At 32.9% G+C, this 24,449-nt stretch overlaps 1 protein-coding gene across 1 annotated transcript in view; it reads right to left on the reverse strand.

Moving 5' to 3' along the window:
* The window catches only part of ca16b (carbonic anhydrase XVI b), a 222,071-nt gene that overhangs the window by 35,310 nt on the left and 162,312 nt on the right, over positions 1 to 24,449 (reverse strand). The window contains exons 14-15 of the mRNA XM_056460409.1: positions 13,286 to 13,377; positions 4,421 to 4,512 (exon numbers count right to left, since the gene is read on the reverse strand). Of these exons, the coding sequence (XP_056316384.1) occupies positions 4,421 to 4,512; positions 13,286 to 13,377 (184 nt within the window). The remainder of the gene's footprint in view (positions 1 to 4,420; positions 4,513 to 13,285; positions 13,378 to 24,449) is intronic.

Below are 24,449 nucleotides of genomic sequence, written 5' to 3' on the forward strand. Positions count from 1 at the left end.
AATTAAATTAAATAAATCAATTTATTTAAAGCAAAACTTGTGTGTGTGTGTGTGTGTGTGTGCGTGTGTGTGTGCGTGTGTGTGTGTGTGTGTGTGCGTGCGTGCGTGCGTGTGAAATGTGTAATACAAATATACTTAAAAGATATTTTTCAAAAGTTGTTTTTTTCTTGCAATGGTATTACAGAAGAACCATTTGGGTTCCTCAAAGTACTTTTCAGTGAACAGATCTTAGTTAGGGATAGTTCACCCCAAAATGAAAATGTACTCGCTGTTTATGCACCTTCGAGTGATTATAAACCTTTATAAATTAATTTTTTCAGTCAAAAAAACAAAAGATGATATTTTGAAGAAAGCTGAAAACCTGTAACCATTGACTTCCATAGTAGGAAAAACAAATACTACGGAAGTCAATGGATACAGATTTTCAACCTGTTTCAAAATACCTTCTTTTGTTTTTAAAACTCATAAATATTTGAAACAAGTAAAGGGTGAGTAAATGATTCCCACGATCCCTTTAAAAATATTTTTCCTTTAGTTTTAAGAACATATATAAACATATGACGAACCATCTGTGGAATGGAAAGTCTCCATAGTTAATAAAAGTTTTTCACAGAACCCCTGATGCCAATATAAATATCTATTTTTAAGTGAGTATTCACAAGTCTTTCTTATTTTGGCACTAATACATGTGTTAATACACACGTTTGCCTGCTTGGTGTTGATTGTATCATATAGAGCGTTTGCACTTACGTCAAGATTTGGTCAGTTACCAGTGTGTGCAGCCATACTGGCATTAATCAGATATAAACAACAGACTGGATTGATCAGTTAATGTACAACAGAATACATTGTTCTGCTTATTTATGCTGTCTAAACAATGAAAATAACATGTGGAAGCTGCTAAATCATATGGAGAAAGAATTGGTAAGTAGGAGAAGGTGCAATATTTTGACAAACAGAATTAAATAGGTGGTAAAAAATACGTATGAGCAGTACTAATTAAGATATTAGCCTAATATTTGACTTACATGACTGGAAATGTTAAGAACAACATGAATACTGTCAAGATTCTTGACCTGGAAATATTGCTTCAGTTTAGTCAATAGCTTTTAGGAGTCTATAGCAGTGTTTCCCAACCCAGTTCCTGGAGGCAAACCAACAGTACATATTTTGCATATCTCCTTTTTCTGATCTATTGATTTCAGATTTAGAGTCTCTTCTAATGTTCTGATCAGTTGATTCAGGTGTGTTTGATAAGGAAAAGGTTGAAAATGTGTACTGTTGGTGTGCTTTCAGGAACAGGGTTGGGGAACACCGGTCTCAAAAACTTTTTTTTATCAGTATGGCTGATTAGCACAGCCCAAAACATAATATTATTTGATCAATTTCAGAAGCTATGATCAGAAAAATATGCTAGTTTTGTTCGATTTATTGGCATTATTTACGTTCTGTGCCACCAATATGGCAGATTAATGACACAACATGATAAACAACTTGTATTGGAATACAAGTCACAGCATGTTTGAGATGATAAAAATACAATTAATATTCAGCAAAACATTCTACACAGACTATTACAATATATTTATAACTGCACACAACTATACTAATTTTCATATTGCTGAAATAAAGAGAAACGTTTTATAATGCACAATTCACTAGTTCTGAATGCATGAAACAAGTGCAGTAAGCAATTTTGGGTTTCACTTCCCATTTCCAGTGCGACAAATAAAATGAAAATATTCTCAACTGTTTAAAAAAAAGGAATTCCTTAACTCAATGTTTAATTTGGCTGTTAAAAGGTTTTAGAGACCTATTATACTCTTTTTACAAAATGCTAAATAAGTCTCTTGTGTTTTCAGCTCAAATACTTCACAGACCAATTATTAAACCATGTTATTTTGGACAGATGCAAAAACAAACAAAATTTTAACATGCATTTTAAAGTCTTGTCAGTTTAAACTGCTTATATATTGTTTTCTGAGCGCACAGAGATGAAGTGTATGCAGAAATGGCCCGTCACAAACTCTTTGTCAGGCGAATGTCTCTCTTTCATGTACACAAACAGCAAAATAGCACATAGCAAAACACACACAAGTTCAAATAATGTTGGTCATGTGTGTGAATGTAAAATCACATGTGTATCAGTATATTAGGTCTGTGAAACACAACATAACACAACTCAACAAGGCCTTCGGCCAAGAACATTTGAAATCTGGAATGTAATGACATGCACGTTTCCAGAAAAAAACTCAGTATTAAAATGAAGACATTTCAGAAGGACTTTAGGAACAATGCATGATGTACCAGCCTGATCTCACGAGAAAACGTAAGTATTTTACGTTTTGTCAGTTTAGTGGCTAATTCGTACGAATTCGTACGAGTTCAGTCGTACGAAATTATACAATTTTAAAAAGGAGGCGTGGCACCTAACCCCACCCCTAAACCCAACCGTCATTGGGGGATGAGCAAATCGTACTAAATTGTACGAATGAGATTGTATGAATTCATACGAATTAGCCACTAAATAAAAAAGTTACGAATTGCTGTGAGATTGTGTTGGATGTACAGTTGAAGTCAGAATAATTAGAATTATTATTACATTTTAATTATTTTTTATTTTCCGCCAAGTTCTGTTTAAGGGAGAGAACATTTTTTAACACGTTTCTAAATATAATAGTTTTAATAACTCTTTCCAATAACTGATTTATTTTATTTTTGCCATGATGACAGTAAATAATATTTTACTAGATATTTTTCAAGATACTAGTATTCAGTTTATTGTGCAATTAAAATGGTTTTAAAAATAAAAAACTTTTTTTTATTATTCTTATTTAAGCTTTTATTCTAGCCGAAAAAAAATGTCCTTGCTTCATTAAATATTACTTGAGAAATATTTAAAACAGAATAAATATTTCACAGACAGGAGGACTAATAATTTTGCCCTCATCTGTATACGAAATCTTCCTTCAGACTGACTTTGCAACTTTGCAAGCCCTAACCCACAGCAAAGCATGTTTAATGTCTAAAAAGCAAAACAAAGACTCTTTAAACTGACTTGAATTAAACCTAATAAAATCCCCAATGTGATAACTAGATGCAGCAATCATTAGGCATCATGTGACAATGGCAGCATAACATTTGAGAACACTACACTACGAAGACCCTCTTATCAGAATTCTCTATTCCTGGATTTTTGTTGACCACATTATTGCTAAACGATTTAAAACTCTTTTATAAAATTATTAGCCAATCATGCCAGAAATTAGCCTCCCTTATATTCAAATCTACATAAATTGCCCCATTGGCCCGAGTCATTTAATTATTTGGCGATTGGGTTTTATAGTTAAACATACAGCAGGGAAAATAAGTATTGAACACGTCATGTGTTTTCCTGGGAGTGATATTTCTAAAAGAGCTGTTGATATGGAATTGAACAAGATCTTTTATTTGTTCTAAAAGTAACTTCAAAATAAAGTAATTAGTAATCTGATTAATCTTTACATGAAGTAATCAGTAATGTAATCAGATTACAATTTTCCAGTAATCTATTACTTTTTAAAGTAACTTACCCAACACTGATTGTAACTTTGCAGGCCATAACCCTTACCCACACCAAAGGAAGTATAATGTGTAACACTCATAATAGAGCCTCTTTAAACTGAAATGAATTAAACCCAATAAAATCCCCAATGTGATAACTAGATGCTGCAATCATTAGGTGTCATGTGACAATGGCTGTGTAACATTTGAGAACACTAAACTATGAAGACACTCTTATCAGAATTCTGTTTTGCTGGATTTTTGTTGACCACATTATTGCTAAATGATTTAAAACGCTTTCATAAAATAATTAGCCAATCATGCCAGTAATTAGCCTCACTTAGATTCAAATCTACATAAATTGCCCCATTTGTCCGAGTCATTTAATTATTGTCACATCAATGCAATTTGAAATAAAATTTTAAACCGCGGCATAATAATCAGCTCCCCAGTGAGCCGTAATGAAGCACGCCTTAATCAACCATTGCAGATTTAGTTCCTGATATCGGTAAAACAAAGCACCTATGTTACCAATAAACATTAAATAAGTCGACGACAATAAGAACAAAACAGTCACCGTTTTAGCTAAATCTACTAGAAGAAAGGCAGTTCTTGCATCTGAATGTGTCCATGTTGGATTGTGAGGTTGCAAATGTTTGCTGTGGGCATGAAGCAGACTCAAGCTTCTTCTTCTGCATTCCTGCATAGATTCCTCCAGCGAGAGGAGTGATTTTAATGAGACTCTCCTCTTTAATTAGTCTTTTTCCCATAGCCATCTGTGCCTCTGTGCTACTGGGAGCACCGGTACACGTACAGAGCATATACACACACACACACACATATCCTCACATGCTTTAACTACAAAGAGTGTACTCACATCGAACTCCTGAGAAAAGCCATGCCGGTTGTTGGAGTGAAGCTCCATGATGTGTTTGATGAACTGCCGGACTGGCATGGCCTCCAGGTCATCTGAAACACAAACCACACACACACACACACATTATATAGCACCATCTGCCCATTTAAATACAGACAAATTGATGGAAAATGTATTGAGATGGCTAAATATTATTATGGAGGTTTTATCTGCAAATTTGTTGCTTTATAGTTAAACATACAGAGGGGAAAATAAATATTGAACATGTCATGTTTTTTCCTGGGAAAAATATTTCTGAAGCAGCTGTTGATATGGAATTGAAGCAGATTTTGGTAAAAACCCAAACAATACAAACATAAAAATAAAACAAAATGAAAAAAAAATCTGAAATATTAGTTATTTTATTATTAAGTTATTATTAATTATTAATAATTTAGTTAGTTAGTATTAAGGCTTTTTTTGGTGATGGCAGGTTAGAGACGCCTCTCATATGCAGAGTGAAGTCACATTAATTGCTAAGGTGTGAGTTTTTCACAGACTTCAACAGAGTGTAAAAAATCTTGATGGTTCTGTGGATCTCGTCTATCAAATCTGATCTTTATTTTGTATTTTCTATTGGATTCAAGTCAGGTGATTGGCTGGGCCATTCTACAGCTTGATTTTCTTTCTCTGAAAGCATTTGAGAGTTTCCTTGGCTGTGTTTTGGATCATTGTCTTGCTGAAATGTCCAATCTTCATCATCCTGCTAATGTTGATGTTGGACTGAAGCAGCTAATATTAATTTACAATGACAAAGGGCAGAGAGTTGCTGAAGAATTACTGCGAATTTCAGTTTCACTGCCTTTCTACACCTCCCTTTTTTATGTGTTCATTACTATTTCTCTGCGTCATATCATTTTATTACACATAACTTGCTTTGTATAAACCTAGTATGTAGTAAATTGCATTAATAACTTATATTATACCCAGGCATACAAAGAAATGTATGAAAAAAATTAAATAGCTAAATACTATTTTTAATGTCTTAAATGTGTGACCATGTAGCAGGAAAGCAGTCTTAAGCAGTCTTTGGCAATAGCCAAAAATACATTGGATGTGTCAAAATGATATATTTTTCTTTTATGCCAACAATCATTAAAATATATTTAATATATAGTGAAGAATGTAAAGTAATATAATGTAAAGATAATGTTCCATGAAGATTATTTATACATTTTATACCGTAAATGTATCAAAACTCACATTTTCATTAGCAAAATGCATTGTTAAACTTTAATTTGCACAAATTTAAGGGCGATTTTCTCAATGTTTGATGTTTTTAAATCCTCAAATTTCAGATTTTATATGAAATAATAAAAAGAGTTGTATCACAGCTAAATACTGTCCTATCCTAATGTATAATATAAATATGACATAAATTATGTATACATTTGACAATTATTGTTTTTGACAAAAAATCACAATTATGACTAGTTTAGTTATCCAGTGTCCCATATTTGGTTTTTAATATAATAAATAAACTTAGTATTATAATATAATATGTATTTAAATTATACTCAAACACAGACAAACCAATGATGCATTTATTAAAATGCCTTAATGCACCTTTAACATTTAAATTAATTATAATTATAGTATTAAGACACAATATTCAGTTGAATTATACAATCATAAAATATATATTTTTGCATTTTGTCATCATTTTAAAAAACATATATACTCATTCATTTATACTGAATGCACATTTGTCATTGTAAAATATCTAGCGTCGCAAAACCCTTCTGGAAAAATACAACACATCCTTGTTCCAAATGATAAAAGACTTTGAACCAAAATCTATACGCCCTAGTTTTTGTCTGAGTGATGATATTCGGTCGGTCACATCTGCGTCATATAAAGCTCATCAGTTCTCTGTCAAAGAAAAGGCCTGGACTGATGGTCTATTGTCACATATAAAGGTATGGTTCATTAAAGGCCAGTGAAGCTCACAGCTGGGACCGTATTTAAAACAGAGCACAATCCCCCGGAGCGTTTACTGCTTTACCACTGCTAAAGATGATCAAACACACATCACTTTAACCCCCACTCTGTAATTAACTACACTATTAACACTAGACCAAGGCAGTCATTTGGGCTATTTTTAAATTTCGCAGTATAGTAACATTCTTAAAATAAAACCAAAATATATATGTAGTATCCTGACATTTCTTACATGCCTGCATATTTTTCTACAATTACAAAAGATAGGACAGCACTTTTTCCACATGTTTTTCATATATTTTGCTACTTGAAATAAAATATACGTTAATGGAAATGGATTTCTACAGAATGCTTTACAACATTATATTTGTGCATATACATCAAATTATATTAGGATACATATATATAGTATTAAAACCAAATCTGAAGCTTTTCTAATAAAAGAACTTATGATAACGGCCCAAACATTAGTAGCCTAAATTTATTTGTTAAGGAAAAATCTTAAACAACAATTTTAAAAATAGGAAAAATCAAGAGAAACAAAAAAATCTTTAATATTGTGTAGAATTTTTTTTTGCAATAGTCCGCATGAATTTAATGTATTATCTTTTGATTTCTAAAGATGTTCTGTGACTAAAATATTATTTTAATCTATATATCTGTTTAATAAATCTGTTGGGTTCAATTGCACCAAAATACATTACCTATATTCACTGAGAAATGGATACAAATATTCATTTTCAAAAGGGGGTGCAATTATTTATGCACACACACACACATAGAACATCTCTCTCTCTCTCTCTCTCTCTCTCTCTCTCTCTCTCTCTCTCTCTCTCTCTCTCTCTCTCTCTATATATATATATATATATATATATATATATATATATATATATATAAACAAGAAAAAATCTCTAGCTTAAAATGACTAAAATACATTTGTGTATAATTAATACATTTCAGGTGTGTGTATAATATAAATTACATATGTGTATTATTTATTCATTCATTCATTTTCTTTTCGGCTTAGTCCCTTTATTAATCCAGGGTCGCCACAGCGGAATGAACCACCAACTTATCCAGCATTTGTTTTACGCAGCGCATGCCCTTCCAGCCACAACCCATCTCTGGGAAACACCCACACACACACTCATTCACACACATACTCTACGGCCAATTTAGCCTACCCAATTCACCTGTACCGCATGTCTTTGGACTGTGGGGGAAACCGGAGCACTCCACACAAAAACGCCAACTGACCCAGCCGAGGCTCGAACCAGCGACCTTCTTGCTGTGAGGCGTCAGCACTACCTACTGCGCCACTGCATTGCCCTGTATTATTTATTCAAATATTATAAACCGAATGCATTATCAATGGTGTATTATTTCAGTCTATTTTTATCTGCAAACGTTTTTTTACTGTGCATTAAAAAGCATATTGGGCATAACACCCTTCTGTCTCATCACTGATAATGAATTAGAAAGTTTTCAACAACTTTCAAATACATATAACTTAGATAAACAAGACTTTTCGTTACCTTCAAGTTAGAGACTACTTCAATAAAAACACAAGAGATTCAGAAGACATAAAAACAACAGTACAGGCATTTATAGATACTTACAAAAAGAAGGTTAATAAGAAACTAATATCAAGAATTTATTCCTGTCTGACATTAATAAAAGAAACACTCAACAAGGTATATAAAACAGAAATGGGAAAAGGAAGCCAATGTAATTATAACAAATGAGGAAAGGTTAACTATTTGGGAAACACAGAGGATCACATTTAATTCAGATTCACGGAGAAAATTTATTTGTAAAAGTGTAATCAGGTTCTTCATGACACATAAAATAAAATACTTACAAACTTGAGATCAAAAAATGGTGAATGCTGGAGAAAATGTGGAAATGTATTGGCTGATCATTTCCACATATTTTGGGACTGTAATTTTATACACACCTATTGGCAAGATTTGAATAAAGAGATAAATACAATAATGGTATTGAATCTTGAATGTAATTTTAAAACTATGTACCTGGGAATTTACTCTTCAAAAATACCAAACAATGATGCATATCTTCTTAATACACTACTAACAACTAGCAAAAAGGCCACTACAAAGAAATGACTCAAGGAAGATCCTCCATCTGTAGGTGAATGGCATGATATTGTAAAAGAGGTGTAGGATATGGAAGTACTGACATTTTCCTTGAGACAACAAGCCTATAAAAGGTCTGCATACTGGTGCAAATGGTTGAGAAGAAATGTATTGTTTTAATTTTATTGTGGTGCTTTTATTTTATATATATCTGGAGATATGGTTTTATCAACCATACATATGAATGTAAATAAGATTCCATTCGGTGACCTTTGACACGTGTATTGTATGTCTTTTTTGTTTCCATGTTCCTTTGAAAATGTTTTGTTGTTGTTGTTGTTTTGTTTGTTTTGTTCTGAACTGTTTTGAAAAAGGAAAAAAGTATAGTGGTGATGTTTTTATGGGTCACTATATTGTTAGTCTTTTTTTTATTATTCCCGAGGTTTCCATAATCCTGGACCAGGCCGTATCCTGAGCAGCTGCTGTAGTGGAAAGCATGAGACAGATTCCTGTAAGACTTAGTTTACTAAACCACAACTTTGTTTAAATCTAGTTTACTTTTGGGATGTTTCGACGCAAATTTATGCGTCGCGATTGAAGCTGCTTTCGTATTTGCGTCAAATACAGCACACATTCCACATCATCCACACCCCGCCCAATGAAAATTCTCCTCTATTCATGCATTTGCATTGACTCTGTGTAATCCACTCGTGCGGATACTTCAAGTCCACGTGAACTGGAAGTTGCTGAGACTTTTATTTCAGTACACTGATGAACTTTCAACTGAAACTGAATATTGATTAGGGGCGGAGCTTTCTTTAGTGCATCATTCCTTCATAGCAAACTAAGAGAGGGTATCAATATGCAGTTGCTATGGAAGCCCTCAGGTTGACGTCAACAGAAGGACAGACACTCCAAAGGCTGAAGCAAATACTCAGATTTCATTGTACATTACCAAAGCAAACAAAACTTTTCAGTGGATTAACTGAAGCACAGATTAATTATTTACTTTAACAATAACAATGTTCAACATTACATTTCGATTGTAAGCAGACTTTAAAATGGCTTTTGGTATGAATCCAGCATTACACCATTAAATATTATAAAAAAATACATTGTAAAATATAACGGCAGTCGTGCAAATCCAAAACATCTAATGTAAATATGGCCTGACAAAAATGCCAGTCTTCAGTCTAGTACGAATGCTCAGAATGACTACTATGGCAGAATATTCCAGTAGTTGTAGTGTTAACAGAAGAGATTGAGTCTTATTAAATCACTGAGACGTGAATATGCAGACTTCTTCTCCAATTTAACAAGGACTGTTGATGAGTTCCCCATTAAACGATCACTTCAATTGGAGCTCTCATAAACATTAATGGCTAGTTTTACTTCTTTTGGCTTACGGTTATATAGACCTGTCAGTCAGTCAAGAGCGGTGGAGCGAGAAAAGAAACAGAGAGAAGAAAAAAAAGAGCGGCGATGCTGACAGCAGTTCATGCGATTGTAAAAAATCATGCACGACTCAAATTGAGCAATCAGATTTTCCATTCGCCCACTGAGAAGCAGAAACATTGAGAGCATTAAATATGCATCCACTCAACAAGCCAGAAATCTGCAGCATCATTAAAAGAAAAAGTTCAGCCAAAATTGAAATTCCATCGTTGTTTACTCCTTCTCAAGGGGATCGAAAGTAAAACGATTTTTATTTGGCTTCGTCCTGGCTCAAAGCTACCATTTGAGAGCATTGTGAATATTTAGCAAAACACTTCCTTTTGTTTTCCATTGAAAACTTTTATTAGTAATATTTCCATTTAAGGGTGGCTCAGTGGTTAGCAATGTTGCCTCACAGCAAGAAGGTTACTCTTTCGAGTCCTGGCTGGACCAGTTGGCATTTCTGTGTAGAGTTTGCATGTTCTCCCTGTGTTTCCCTCACAGTCTAAAGACATGCACTATAGGTGAATTGGATGAACTAAATTGGCTGGAAGGGCATCCGCTGCGTAATACATATGCCAGAATAGTTGGTGGTTCATTCCGCTGTGGTGACCCCTAATAAATAAGGCACTAAGCCGAAGGAAAATGAATGAATGAATATTTCCATTTAGCTTATAGATGCAGCACATGTGTGTAATTTGCTTAAAAATGGTTAATTATCCTTTAAAAATGCTTAAATATGCTTATGTGTACATTTATTTAATTTTAGAGTACACAGTGTATTGGTTTCCATTTAATATTTGCGACCATGCATGTAATCTCGGTCTAACTTTTACTTGTGTTTGATCCAGTAACAAAAACCGCAGTAAGCCTGAATGATAATGTAATCTGCGTTCTGACAGTAGATGAAGCTTACGGAAACATCCTACTAAATACTAACTGCCAGGAGTTTGTTATTTTATTTAACTAGTGGCATCTCACCACAAGATGGCATCTAAAGCACAATCCTATCAGTTGTTGTTTGAAAATAAAACATTATTTAATTAATGTTTGTAAGCACAGTAATCAAGTTTTACTACTAATAGACTGCTCCCTAAGTGTTAAATAACTATAACCAAGGTTTGACCAAGAAGTTGAAAATGTAATACATCTGAGGGATTTATCAAGCAGCAAAACACAAAGCAAATGGCATCCCTTCTGGAGCTCGAATTCACTTATTCGTTTCATTCACTCTTTCAGACCCCGAGGCCTTTCTGTGTGGAGATTGCATGCATGTGCTCCTCTTTCCCCTTAAGTCCAGAGACATAGGGTATAGGTGAATTGGATAAACTAAATTGGCCATAGTGTATGAATTGGAGAGTGTGTGGATGCTTCCCAACATGGAGGATTATGGCAGAATAGGCATCTGCTATGTAAAAAATATGCCAGAGAAATTGGTAGTTCATTCCACTGTGGTAACCAAAAATAAGTGAGTGAATGGCGGACGACTTTGTACCATTCAGCTAAAACGGCAAAAACTGAGGTGCTTTTCCTCGACATTTTGCTGCAACAGTTTAAAAAGCCTGAAAGTTTTTCCTCTTAACCCATGCGCAGTAGAGGGACAAATATGTTTTCTCCAGTTTTAATGTTGATGATCAACTTTTGGGAAAAGATTGAAAACAAAAGTGTTAAAAGAAAAGGCTGTTTTTAAACGCATCCATATCAGTGTAGATCTAGACCAGAGATGCCCAAAGTAGGGCCCGCGGGCCAAAGTTTGCCCATTGTAACCTTTGATTTGGCCCACCATTCCATCTGAAAAGAGAGTGAGAATGATGGGGCAAATGCCTTTAACACAGAAATCGTCATTTATAATTGAATATAACATTCTTTTGTTTGTTTGTTTTCTTGCTGAGCTACAAAAAAATCTAACTGAAATGAAATGTTTCAATTAATTATTGTACATGAATCTGGTTTGTAAAAATGTAAATATCGTCACTCGATGGAGGAAGAACTATGCAGAAAACACTGAGGAGCCAAATCAAGGCAAAAACTAGTGCAATTCTGTTATAAATGAGATTGTTTTGTTTTTACTGCAATAAGTTTATTATAAAATGTAAAAAAATATACGGTATTAGTTAATATAAAGCAATGTTTTCTAGTAATTTTTACTTAATTTTTAATTATTAAATAAAAAATTAAGAAATTACCCATGGCAATTATATTTACCCTCAGCCCACTAGCCTCAATTAAGTTTGGTTTTTGGCCCTTTGAAAGCCTCGTTTACACTAATAAGTTTAGTTTTAAAACTCTGGGAGCTCTATATTTTTGTTAAATGTGATATTTAATTCATCTTATTGTCTATATCTAAGGACATATTCCCCAACTTTGGTCTTTTGAATCTATTGTTGTCAGGTAATGTGTTTTGGCTGAGTGCAAAGGTAAGTAGTAAGTATATTATGTAACCGCGTACACTGATTCTGCACATTTGACTGATTGCCTGCCTTTATTTCCTATAATGTACAAACTTATTGTGCGTTATACTTTTAGAATGGCCATTATTGAGTATTAAAACTGATATTCAGCAAAAGAGAGGGTATGTTTCATATTTTTCACTATAAATGAAAGGAGGCAGTTATCATAGGCTCTGTTTTGTTATAAATATGCATACAGTGAAGATGACGCTCATATAAATATGTAGCAACATGACGCCTCAACATATTTGGTGTCTGTTAAGTTGTTATTATCAAAATAAAAATTGATTCCCTTGTATCATCTTTTCATTTTATTGTTAAGTTAGTGAAACAATGTAGCCAGTGTGATGTGAATGAGGTTATAAAGTACACTGTTCCCTTTGAAGATTTACCCGACGTGTCCTCGGGAGTTTGTTTTTCATATCAAACTTGCGAAGTCTGAACTTACAAGGAGAGCACGCAAGACTTAACTTTGTGTAGGCTACTTAATATTGAGGCAAAATCCCCAATCAGACAGGTGACTGTCTGCAGCTACGCTTCTGTTTTCAGATGTCTCCATTTTCCCCCATCCACACTAACATGGAGCAGCAGTGTTTTAAAATGAAAATGGCCTCTCCAGCGTTTTCAAAAAGCTCAGTTTTCGGCGCTCAAAAACTCTGGGGTAGTGTGGACGGAAGGCGTAACCGTAGCAAAACTTATGCATTTTAAAACTAAAATGTATTAGTGTAAACGGGGCCTAAGAAAAAGTTTTGGCACGCCAGATCTAGACTCAAACTAAAGTGACCCCTCATAAATCTTTCGGTGACCCCTAGTGAGGGTCTCAACCTTCCAGGTTGGGAATCTCTGCTCTAAACGATGGTAATAAAAGCTGTTGAAAGTTTGTGTGTGTTTGTTTAGAGCCTCACCGGCTGTAGAGATGATGGGGAAGCTGTCATTGCGGATCACTCTGGGGGAGTTTCTGTCTTCAATATAGAAATGTGCCGTCTGGAAGAATCTCCTGTGAACAGAAACGTCCCGGTTAGAGGAATGCAGGTAATCAGGATGATTTTAGACAGATCCTTCATCTGGAGGAGCTTCCTGTCTGCTGAGAATCATTGTTAGGTATTCACCTAGAGATCCATGTCTTATTTATCACTTTGGACATCAAGTAATACACTCTTAATGTTTCGGTTCAATACAATCTCAGTCTCAACTCTTAAATTAGTACATTACTAAAAAAGTTTACAGCGCATAATGCCTGAATATACTGTTCTACAACTATTTCATTTAAATATTTTTACACAAAAATATTTGACTTTATTATAATATCTATAAAGATAATAAAAACAACAGAAATCACACTTTACAGCAGGGGCGTCGCTAGACCCAATTCACTGGGGCACGTGCCCCAGTAAAAATCTCCAGTGCCCCAGTAAATGCATTGAGATATGATTTACTTCATATGCAAGTGTATTTATTAAGAGTGGTAATTCCGAAATAAAGACGTTATTCTCTAAATGCAACCGAACCAACGCTGCTGAAAGCAATGTGTTTAATCAAACAGCAAACTGACGCATCTCCGCATGTGCGCAAAGAACAGGCGCGCCTCTTGCACGCTGCTCTGAGAGTCCCGGTAGTAAACATGCGCGCCAAAAAAGACGGCTACCTGCTTGTATACGTGCCGCTCATGCGTCGTAAAACCAGCATAACAGCTTTTTTTGTGTTGCAAGTGGACAAAACTAAAGTTTAAACAATATGACGGTGATCTTACTAAGCATGCCTCCTGATAGATTTTTTTTTGCATGAAGCAAAAAGGAGGGATGAGGAGTCAGGGAGGTAAGACTTAACAAACCTAATTATCTGCCATGTGTCAAGTCTACAACAGATAATCCTATAACATATCTTTTTTTTTTTTTTTTGTATTTTATTGAATTGTCAATAGAATTTCATTAAAATGAAATTAATATTTATGCAAAAGTAATTTCTTAAATGATCTTAGCATCACTCCAGTTGTCTTAACATATGTATATAATAATATGTATATAAGAATAATAATATGTATATAAAAATAATGTATAATAATAAGAATACTTTTATTTATAATTTATAATTATTTTAAAGATTATGACTGAGAATATGATTTTACCTCAGCGCTGCACTTTTCTCCTTCGCCCTCGCGCTGAGTTCAGGTGACGGAGTGTTGTGAAGTAGTTAAACTCTCCTCAGTTTAATTTACAGTGTCAGACTGGCACAGGAATATCAGTATATTAATATAGGCTTTGCTAAAAGGCTGGTCAAATGTGCGTCTTTTTTTACAGAAGCTAACAGACGCGCATGCTGCGACCGGTGATGAGTCAACAATGCAAATATTTTGACTTATTTAAAGTAGGCTACAGGCTATAGCATATAGTAATTTTGTGTAAAGACATTTATAAAAATATGTAGCTAATATATCACAGGGGTTTGTGTAGCAACAATTACGGGAGCATTAATTAAATCCTTTTTTTCCAGTGGAGCGAAACAAACACTGCACAGATAGCGGATGGAGATGCACAAAAATATATATTAATTATATATATTTTCGTCGGAGGAAAAATATTCTTTGAACGAATTTTGTTTTGTACAATTTGTATCTTAGTTTTTGTGGGTCAGTTATTTACAAAATAAACAAGAATAACTAATAAACTTTGAGGTGAAGCGATGTGCCTCAGGGTCCGCTATATGCCACGGCCAAAGCACAAACTGTCTGTTAAATACAATCGTAATATAAATAAAATAAAAGTGAAATATTCAGTTTCGAATATTGAATCTTTGTTAACTGTATGATCAAAAATAAAAGAGCAGCCTATATTATCAATCTTTATGACAAACATCCATTGATCGGTCAGTTTAGCTTTAATCAAAGCGTTTGAACTATTTGATATTTTAGTCAAAGTGGTCTGCATAACCAATGATTAAACTTATCCACCTGCGACCCACCCATAATTAAACATCATATAGGCGAGCTGGCTTTTTGATTACCTGAACCGTGTATTAACGGCTGCACCAGCATAACAGAGATCTGCGTATTAATAGCAGCACCAGCAGATATAAGAAAGTTTGTTTCATAACAGCGTTTTATGCTTTATAAATATCCAATATTAAGAGAGTGACTCCATAAGGTACATAACCTGCGCACACTTGATTATTACTTATGTGTAAAGTCATGGACACATCTCACAGCGCAAAGCATAACTTATTAAATATCCATGCTTAATATGTCATTGATGAGGTCTATCTATTGAAAGGGTTACAATATAGGCTATATATGCGCTACATAGCAGGGACGTTAAGGTTGTAGGTAACCCTTTCAGTAGATAGGCCCTGAAGTTTATTTGTTATTATTGTTTATTTTGTAGATTACTGACGACAAAAACTAAGATACAAATTGTACAAAACGAAATGCGTTAATTGTAAAAAATATACGAATTGTATATTTTTGTGCGTCTCCATCCGCTACACAACTGTGCAGTGTTTCGCTCCACGGGAAAAAAGGATAATGCTCCACTGTAACTGCTGCTACACAAACCCCTGTGATATATTGGCTAAATTTTTTATAAACTTCTTTACACAAAATTACTATATGCTATAGCCTATATCCTACTTTAAATAAGTCAAAATATATGCGATTGTTGACTCATCACCGTGGTCGCAGCTTGTGCGTCTGTTAGCTTCTGTAAAAAAGACATTTGACCAGCCTTTTAGCAAAGCCTATATTAATATACTGATATTCCTGTGCGATTTTATATATATAAAATCCCCCCTCCCCTCAAAAAAAAAAAATATTTATATATATATATATATACATTATATATATTATATATATATATATATATATATATATATATATATATATATATATATATATATATATATATATATATATATATATATATATAAAATTGCACAGGAATATCAGTATATTAATATAGGCTTTGCTAAAAGGCTGGTCAAATGTCTTATATATATATATATATATATATATATATATATATATATATATATATATATATATATATATATATATATATATATATATATATATATATATATATTTTTTTTTTTTTTTTTTTTTTTTTTGAGGGGAGGGGGAAGGGGGGGGGGGGCACGTGCCCCAGTAGAGCTTTATGTCTAGCAACGCCCCTGCTTTACAGTAATATCTTCAACACACTTATTTATTTTATATATTAGGTTTTTTTGTCACAATCGATCAAACAATTGCAGATCGCTGGAGAACTACACACATGCCATCACATGAACTACAACTACCAGGATGCTTTGCACAAATTAACTCCCGCTACAGCTATCAACAATCTGGACACTCACACACAAAGCTGAAACAAATGTTCAATGATGGCTGTAACATTTTTAAGCATTCCCTTTCAAGGCTTGCAGTGCTTTTGACCTTTGCCTCGTTTTCTCATGTATGTTGTTTTGCCGCTTGTATTGACCATTTTTCCTGTTAACACGATTACACTTTTGGATTACCCTCATGCTTCTGTTTAATCCTACTTTGATCACAGCGGAATGAACCCCCAACTTATCCAGCATATGTTTTACACAGTGGATGCCCTTCCAGCTGCAACCCATCACTGGGAAACACCCATATACTCTCATTCACACACATACACAACGGACAATTTAGCTTACCCAATTCACCTATGGTGCATGTCTTGGGACTTGTGGGGGAAACCGGAGCACCCGGAGGAAACCCACGTGAACATGAGGAGAACATGCAAACTCCACATAGAAGTGCCAACTGACACGGCTAAGGCTCAAATCAGTGTCGTTCTTGCTGTGAGGCGACAGTGCTAACCTCTGAGCCACCACCCCGCCGAAAATGTTTACAATTGAAAGCATTTTTTGTATTATTTATGTTTTGTTCAAATGTATAAATTCATGTACTATTATTTTTTAAAGAATATCTTTATTTATTATTCTAATTAATTGTTAATCTGTTTCTTAAATATTAAATGTAAAGTGCAATTTTAACAGAAAATCTACAATAAGCTTTTGAAATCTTTTCAACAAACAAAAAAGTAAATTAAATTAAACGAGTTTATTATTATTATTATTAGTATTATTATTATTATTATTATTATTATTGATTACATTTATTCTTTTAAACATTTTTTTGTAAGTACCCCAATTCAGAAAATGTGCCATAAACTTGAACACGATAAACACACTTATGTTCGTTTCCCAGATGTGTATTTTTATCAGCCGATGCTGAAAAAACCCTCTAATAATCAGATGAACAAATCAAATGAAACCCCAAAACCATGCGCAAAAGTTATAACAGAAACGCGGCTCGCATTTTCCATCCCACAATCCTCCTGAATATGCTTAAACACCAGAAACCTAACAACCCTTGAGATCCTTAAAAGACAGTTACATTATCAAGTTATTGTATCATTGCCACTTTTACAACATGTTGTTTCTAATGATTTAACATGTATTCTTTTACGAATCTAGTTTGTAAGTAAGTGAATACAGAAAAGGTGCAATAAACTTGGAACACGATAAACACACTTATGCTTTATTTTTAAGATGGTTATTTTTATCAGCTGATGCTGAAAAATAAATATAATATATACATATATTTATATCCACTACCGGTCAAAAGTTTGGGGTCAGGTTTTTTTTTTTCATCAAAATTATTCTGTTCATCAAGGCAGCATTTATTAAATGTAAAAAAAATTACTTTGATTACATGTTAAATACTTTTTTCTTAAATATTTATTTATTACTTATTGTATGCATTTTCAAATGAAATTATTAGTCCAGTCCTTGCTTATTGCTTTTATAACGATTACCATTAATAATAATAATGATGACAATAATAGTCTTCAGTGTCACATGATCCTTCAGAAATCACACTTATATTAATTATTATTGTTGTTATTAATAATAACAAATAAAAGTAATGAAGCTGAAAATTCATCTTTAAAATCACTGGAATAAATTATTAAATTAAATTATAAACTACTTTTATAGTTTCAACTTAAACAGTTATTTTATAGCGCAATAACATTTCACAATTTGTTCTGTATTTTTGATGAACTTAATGCAGCCTTGGTGGTATAATATATATATATATATATATATATATATATATATATATATATATATATATATATATATATATATATATATATATATATATATATATATATATATATATATATATATATATAAGGGTGATATTAGAAAAATCTAACATTGCAATATTTTTCTTATTTTGCGATGTGTATTGCGATATGAATACAGTTTCACTAGATGACTTGAATATGTTTATTTGAAAAGAACTTATCATTTCAGATTACGATGTTTCTTTAAGAAATTGCATCTGCAAAAATATAAATGTATAAAAATTATATATAAAATCGGTTGAACAAATCAAATAAAACCAGCTAGACTTACCATACCCCAAAACCATGTGCAAAACTTAAAACAGATAAATCTACTCCAATTCTCCATCTCACGACCCCCTATATATGCTTACACACCAGAAACCTAACAACCCTCGAGATCCATAAAACAGTTACATAAACAAGTTATTGTATCATTGCCACATTTACAACATGCTGTTTTTGTTGATTTAATATGTATTCTTTTATAAATCTAGTTTGTAAGTACACAAATACAGAAAATATGCAATAAACTTGAACACGATAAACACACTCATGTTCATTTTTCAGATGTGTGTTTTTATCAGCTGATGCTGAAAATAAAAACCTCTAATAATCAGATGAACAAATCAAATGAAGCCAGCTACACTTACCATACCCAAAACCATGCGCAAAAGTTAAATCAGATAAATTTACTCCAATTCTCCATCCCCCAACCCCCTATATATGCTTAAAAACCAGAAACCTAACAACCCTCAAGATCTTTAAAACACAGTTACATAATCAAGTTATTTTATTATTGCCACATTTACATAATCAAAACCCACGATTCCGCACAGACACCCACAAAACATCTCCGGCTCTCATTTTTGCCTTCATATAAAATGCATGAATATCAACCTCAACTTTACACATGCAACTCTTACGGCATTTCATTTCATCTTAAATGCACAAACACAGCGCATTTTCCCATCCCTCATCTTTCATTTAAATCCCAGTCAAGCATTTATATAAACGCGTCCCTACCTGTACTTTAAGCAGAGCAGCGAGCAGATGCTAGTCATCCTCGAGAGGTGAGATAAAAAGAGAAGCGGAGGCTCTGAAAAGCTCATGATCTCTGTTGACGGAGGGGGAAGGAGGAGGACAGGCCATGACTGGGGGACACAAACCTCACGCTAATGACCTTTTTTTATGACGGGGGATCAGAAACACTCCACTAATGGCGTACAAGGGCCCTTCAGTCAAGTTTCGGACCCCGCGGTCTAATCCTTGAGCATGCAAAACAGGCGAGATGGTACAAAGATAAATATAAGCTCTTCTCGTTCCCCATCTGCGACTCTGCGTCAGGTCTGGAGTTTGCTTTAACGTGTGGAAATGTCTGAGGGAGACGAGTGCAGCATCTTTGCTCTTTAATGGGCATCTGTGAGTCTGAACAGACTGAGAGCCTCTGAGCCTTCCAGATGGATCCCTGCCTACATAAAGCTCTCATTAGCCTATCGCCTTGGCAACATCATAACTTCATTTTAAGCAAATAATAGCACGCTTTCTGGTAAACACTCGCACCAACTTTGGGTAATAGGAAATGAGAATTGAGATTGGATTGGGTTGAAAACTAAATTAAATGTTAAAAACAGGGCTAGTTACTTTGACAAATAATTGAGGTATAATTCACAAAGTCAAAGTATATAATTGTAAAATTGTATTATTCAAAAGGGCACCTATTTTACCACCTTTTCAAGATATAATATAAGTCTTTAGTGTCTCCAAAATGTGTCTGTAAAGTTTCAGTTTAAAACACCCAACAGATTATTTATCATACCCTTTCAAATCTGGGAAATTTGAGCTGTTAAGACAGTGTAGCTGTTTTTGTTGCCTGTGCCTTTAATGCAAATGAGCTGGTTCTCCCCACCCACAGTTTCCACTAGCATGTAGCCTTCACGTAGATAAACAGCACAGTGACAAACAAGAAGAAAGCAGATCTCACTTACTACAGTAAGATCTTTCCCAACTGTTATTTGATATATCTGTTGTGGAGTTAAGTCAAGCCTTTCTGCAATGATGAGTCACACACCATGTCATTATAACGATTGGGATGTTTTTGCACGGCAAATGTGACAGGATACATGTTAATATCCACTGCTGTATGGATATCTGTTATGTTAATGTACAAAATAAACTTGAATTAAGTCCACGAACCGGGATTGAAGCGGCTGTGGTGAAAAATAGCAATTTGACTGTCTTTAATAAAAACATGCACTGTTTTAAAAAGGTTTTAAACTTGTAAAACTCATTCTTGATGTGCAGACAATCACAGAGAACTGAGATCTTTTAATCCCAGTTGCTTTGCCTATGTCCTGTGTTGTGATTATGATTATACGCCTTATGGAGACATGTTAATACGCATCTGAAAATCAATTCAGTGGGTGGGGAAATCGCACTCCTACATCGCGTTGCGGTCGGCCTCAAAATGGAAGGGATTTGGATCCTATTTTAATGTCAGGAAATTTAAAAGAAGAGACTTATTGTGTTTCTATCACTCCAATATGACTGTGGACACACTATACCTACACACAGTCCTGTCCAAACAGCTTACAACTGTTGATTTTCATCATAGGTGACATTTAAGAAATGATAAAGAAATAAGAAAATGTTGAAGCACTAAAATCACATTTTTAACATTTTAAAAATGTATTTAAAGTTTAATAAATGTTGAAAAATATTATTTACAAATTTATTTAATATTGTTCAATAAATGCTGGAAAAAATGAACTCATTAAAATAATGTTACAAAAAATAAGTCTGTGACAGTTAATTGTCAAACAATTAACAGGTTAAGTTGAAAGTACTTTAAGTGCTGTAGTTTAAAATGCAATCAATTTAGATAAAACAAAATCCTAGTAAATAAAAGTTTTTATTAGAAACTAGCTTACAGTAATTTAAATGAAGCTCACCAGAAAAAAAATAAAAATGTTGAACCACTATTAAAAAATATAAACATATTTTTAAATGTATTTAAAGTTCAATAAAAGAAAAATGTTTTACTAAAAAAAAAAACTTAAATAATTGAAAAATTTAATTGAAATAATACTAAAAAAAAAATCAGTCCTTGACAACTGAATTAAACAGGTTTAGGTTGAAAGTACTCCTTTAATAGCACATAATTGCACACTTTCTGGTAAACACTTGCACCAACTTTTTTTAGGAATTTAGAATGGATTTAAATTTGATTGGGTTGAATATTAAAATATTATAAACTAGGATAGTCATTTGGACAAATAAATAAATTCTAGTATAAATTCAAAAAAGTCAAATAATTATAGAATTATAAAATATTAATATTTCAAAAATGTCAAAGAAATATGAAAATGTTGAACCACTATAATCACAAAAATGTATAGATTTAAAAAAAAAAAAAAATATATATATATATATATATAGCTAAAGTTCAATAAAAGAAGAAAAAGCTTTTTTTTTCTCTAAAAAAACAAACCAAAAAAAATGTATATATATATATATATATATATATATATATATATATATATATATATATATTAATAATTAGGTATTGGGAAATGAGAATGGAGTGAGATTTGATTGGGTTGAAATCAAGTTTAAATCTTAAAAACTAGGCAAGTTCCTTAGGAAATGCAGTTAACGTTCAATAAACGAAGAAAAAAATGTTTCACTTAATAAAAATAACTTAATAATATAATAATACAAAAATCTGTCCTTGACAATTAATTAAAATAAACAGGTTTAAGATGTACTTTAACTACTTTAAATACTTTAAGTGCTGTAGTTAAAAATGGAATCAATTTAGATTTAAAAAATTGTTAAATAATAAAAATTTAAGTAATAACATAGCGAGATTTATTACAAACTTGCTTTCAGTAATTTAAATGAAGCTGACAAAAAATAAAATACATATACCATGAAGAAATTAAATGAAGAGATTTAGGTTGGCTTAGTAACTGACTGGAAGAAATAGATTCAACGTTTGTGTGTACTATAATCACCAAAAACTAAAGTAAACAAACAAAAAAAAAGAATATTAGATTTAAAACATTAACTTATAAAAACATATAATGATTAGTATTTGCTGAAAATTATTGGAATATATACAGTTGAAGTCAGAATTTTTAGCCCCCCTTTGAATTTTTTTCTTTATTAAATATTTCCCAAATTATGTTTAACAGAGCAAGGAAATTTTCACAGTGTGTCTGATAATATTTTTCTTTTACTTTTCTGTGTAAAATCTATTGTTTATTTGTTCCGTTCATGTTTATGCACATTGTGATTCACAATTAATCTGTGTAAATAAATCCACTAAAATGCGCCATTTGCTTTCGTGTTTGGAGTGTCTGTCCTTCTCTGTTGATGTGAGTTTGACTCTTCATTAACAATATTCTTAACCACGCACATCTTACTATTAGTTTGCTATGAGGAAATGATGCGAAAAAGAAAGCCCCACCCCCTACTCAATATTCTATTTCAGTAGATGTACATCAACACGGACTTTAAAGCACTCATTAGCCTATCACCTCACATTGGCAACATCTTACCTTTATTTTAAGCAAATAATATAACACTTTCTGGAAAACGCATGAACCAATTTTTGCTATTAGGAAATTGAGCAACAATGGACTTTGATAAAAGCTGACAACGATGACGTGTTGAGAGAGAATAATTATGTGGAATTAAATAGAGATGCTGGAATAGATTGAAAAGAAATTTAATTGGAAAAACTAGGCTAGCTGCTTTAGCAACTAACTGAAATAAATAGCTTTAAACCTCTCATTAGCCTCTTGCCTTGGCAACATCATAACTTCATTTTAGGTGAATAATAGCACACTTTCTGGTAAACACTCGCACCAACTTTGGGTAAAAAGGAAACGCAAGTCTTTTGTTCGCTTGGTGTCTTTGTTGAAATCTGACAACGGTGATGTGTTGACAAAGACGTCACATTCTCTGGGGAGCAGTTGTGTCTTCCTTCCACTCGCTGAGCAGATTGATAACCGTGCAAACACTCTTTCATTCACTTTCACTGTCAGCGATCAAACTCTTCAAAAGCCTTCAAATTATCAAATCAAACCGCTGTTTTCTCGCTTTGCAGTTGCAACAAAAAATGGGTGAACTGGAGGTTAAAGATTGTTTTCTGTATCTAAAATGAAGCTCAGATAAAACTGGAATACTGGGTTAAAAAGAATAATAATAAAAACAAGAAACTTTTCTTTGGCAAATAACTGAAATAAAAAGGTTTAAGTAAATTAAGACTAATATTATTAAAGTACTATAATCACTAAAAACTAAAGTAAACATAAAAAAGAATATTAGATTGAAAACATAAACATAATAATATAAAATGATTATTATTTGATGAATATTATTGGAATGTATACAGTTGAAGTCAGAATTATTAGCCCCCCTTTTAATTTTTTCTTCTTTTTTTAATATTTCCCAAATGATGTTTAATAGAGCAAGGAAATTTTCACAGTATGTCTGATAATATTTTTTCTTCTGGAGAAAGTCTTATTTGTTTTATTTCCGCTAGAATAAAAGCAGTTTTTAATTTTTTAAACGCCATTTTAAGGACAAAATGATTAGCCCCTTTAAACTATTGTTTTTTTTCTTATAGTCTACAGAACAAACCATCATTATACAATAACTTGCCTAATTACCCTAACCTGCCTAGTTAACCTAATTAACCTAGTTAAGCCTTTAAATGTCACTTTAAGCTGTATAGAAGTGTCTTGAAAAATATCTAGTCAAATATTATTGACTGTCATCATGGCAAAGATAAAATAAATCAGTTTTTAGAAATGAGTTATTAAAACTATTATGTTTAGAAATGTGTTGAGAAAATCTTCTCTCCGTTAAACAGCAATTGAGGGAAAAAATAAACCGGGGACTAATAATTCAG

This window comes from Danio aesculapii, chromosome 6 (assembly GCF_903798145.1).
Source record: "Danio aesculapii chromosome 6, fDanAes4.1, whole genome shotgun sequence".
Lineage (NCBI taxonomy): Eukaryota > Metazoa > Chordata > Actinopteri > Cypriniformes > Danionidae > Danio > Danio aesculapii.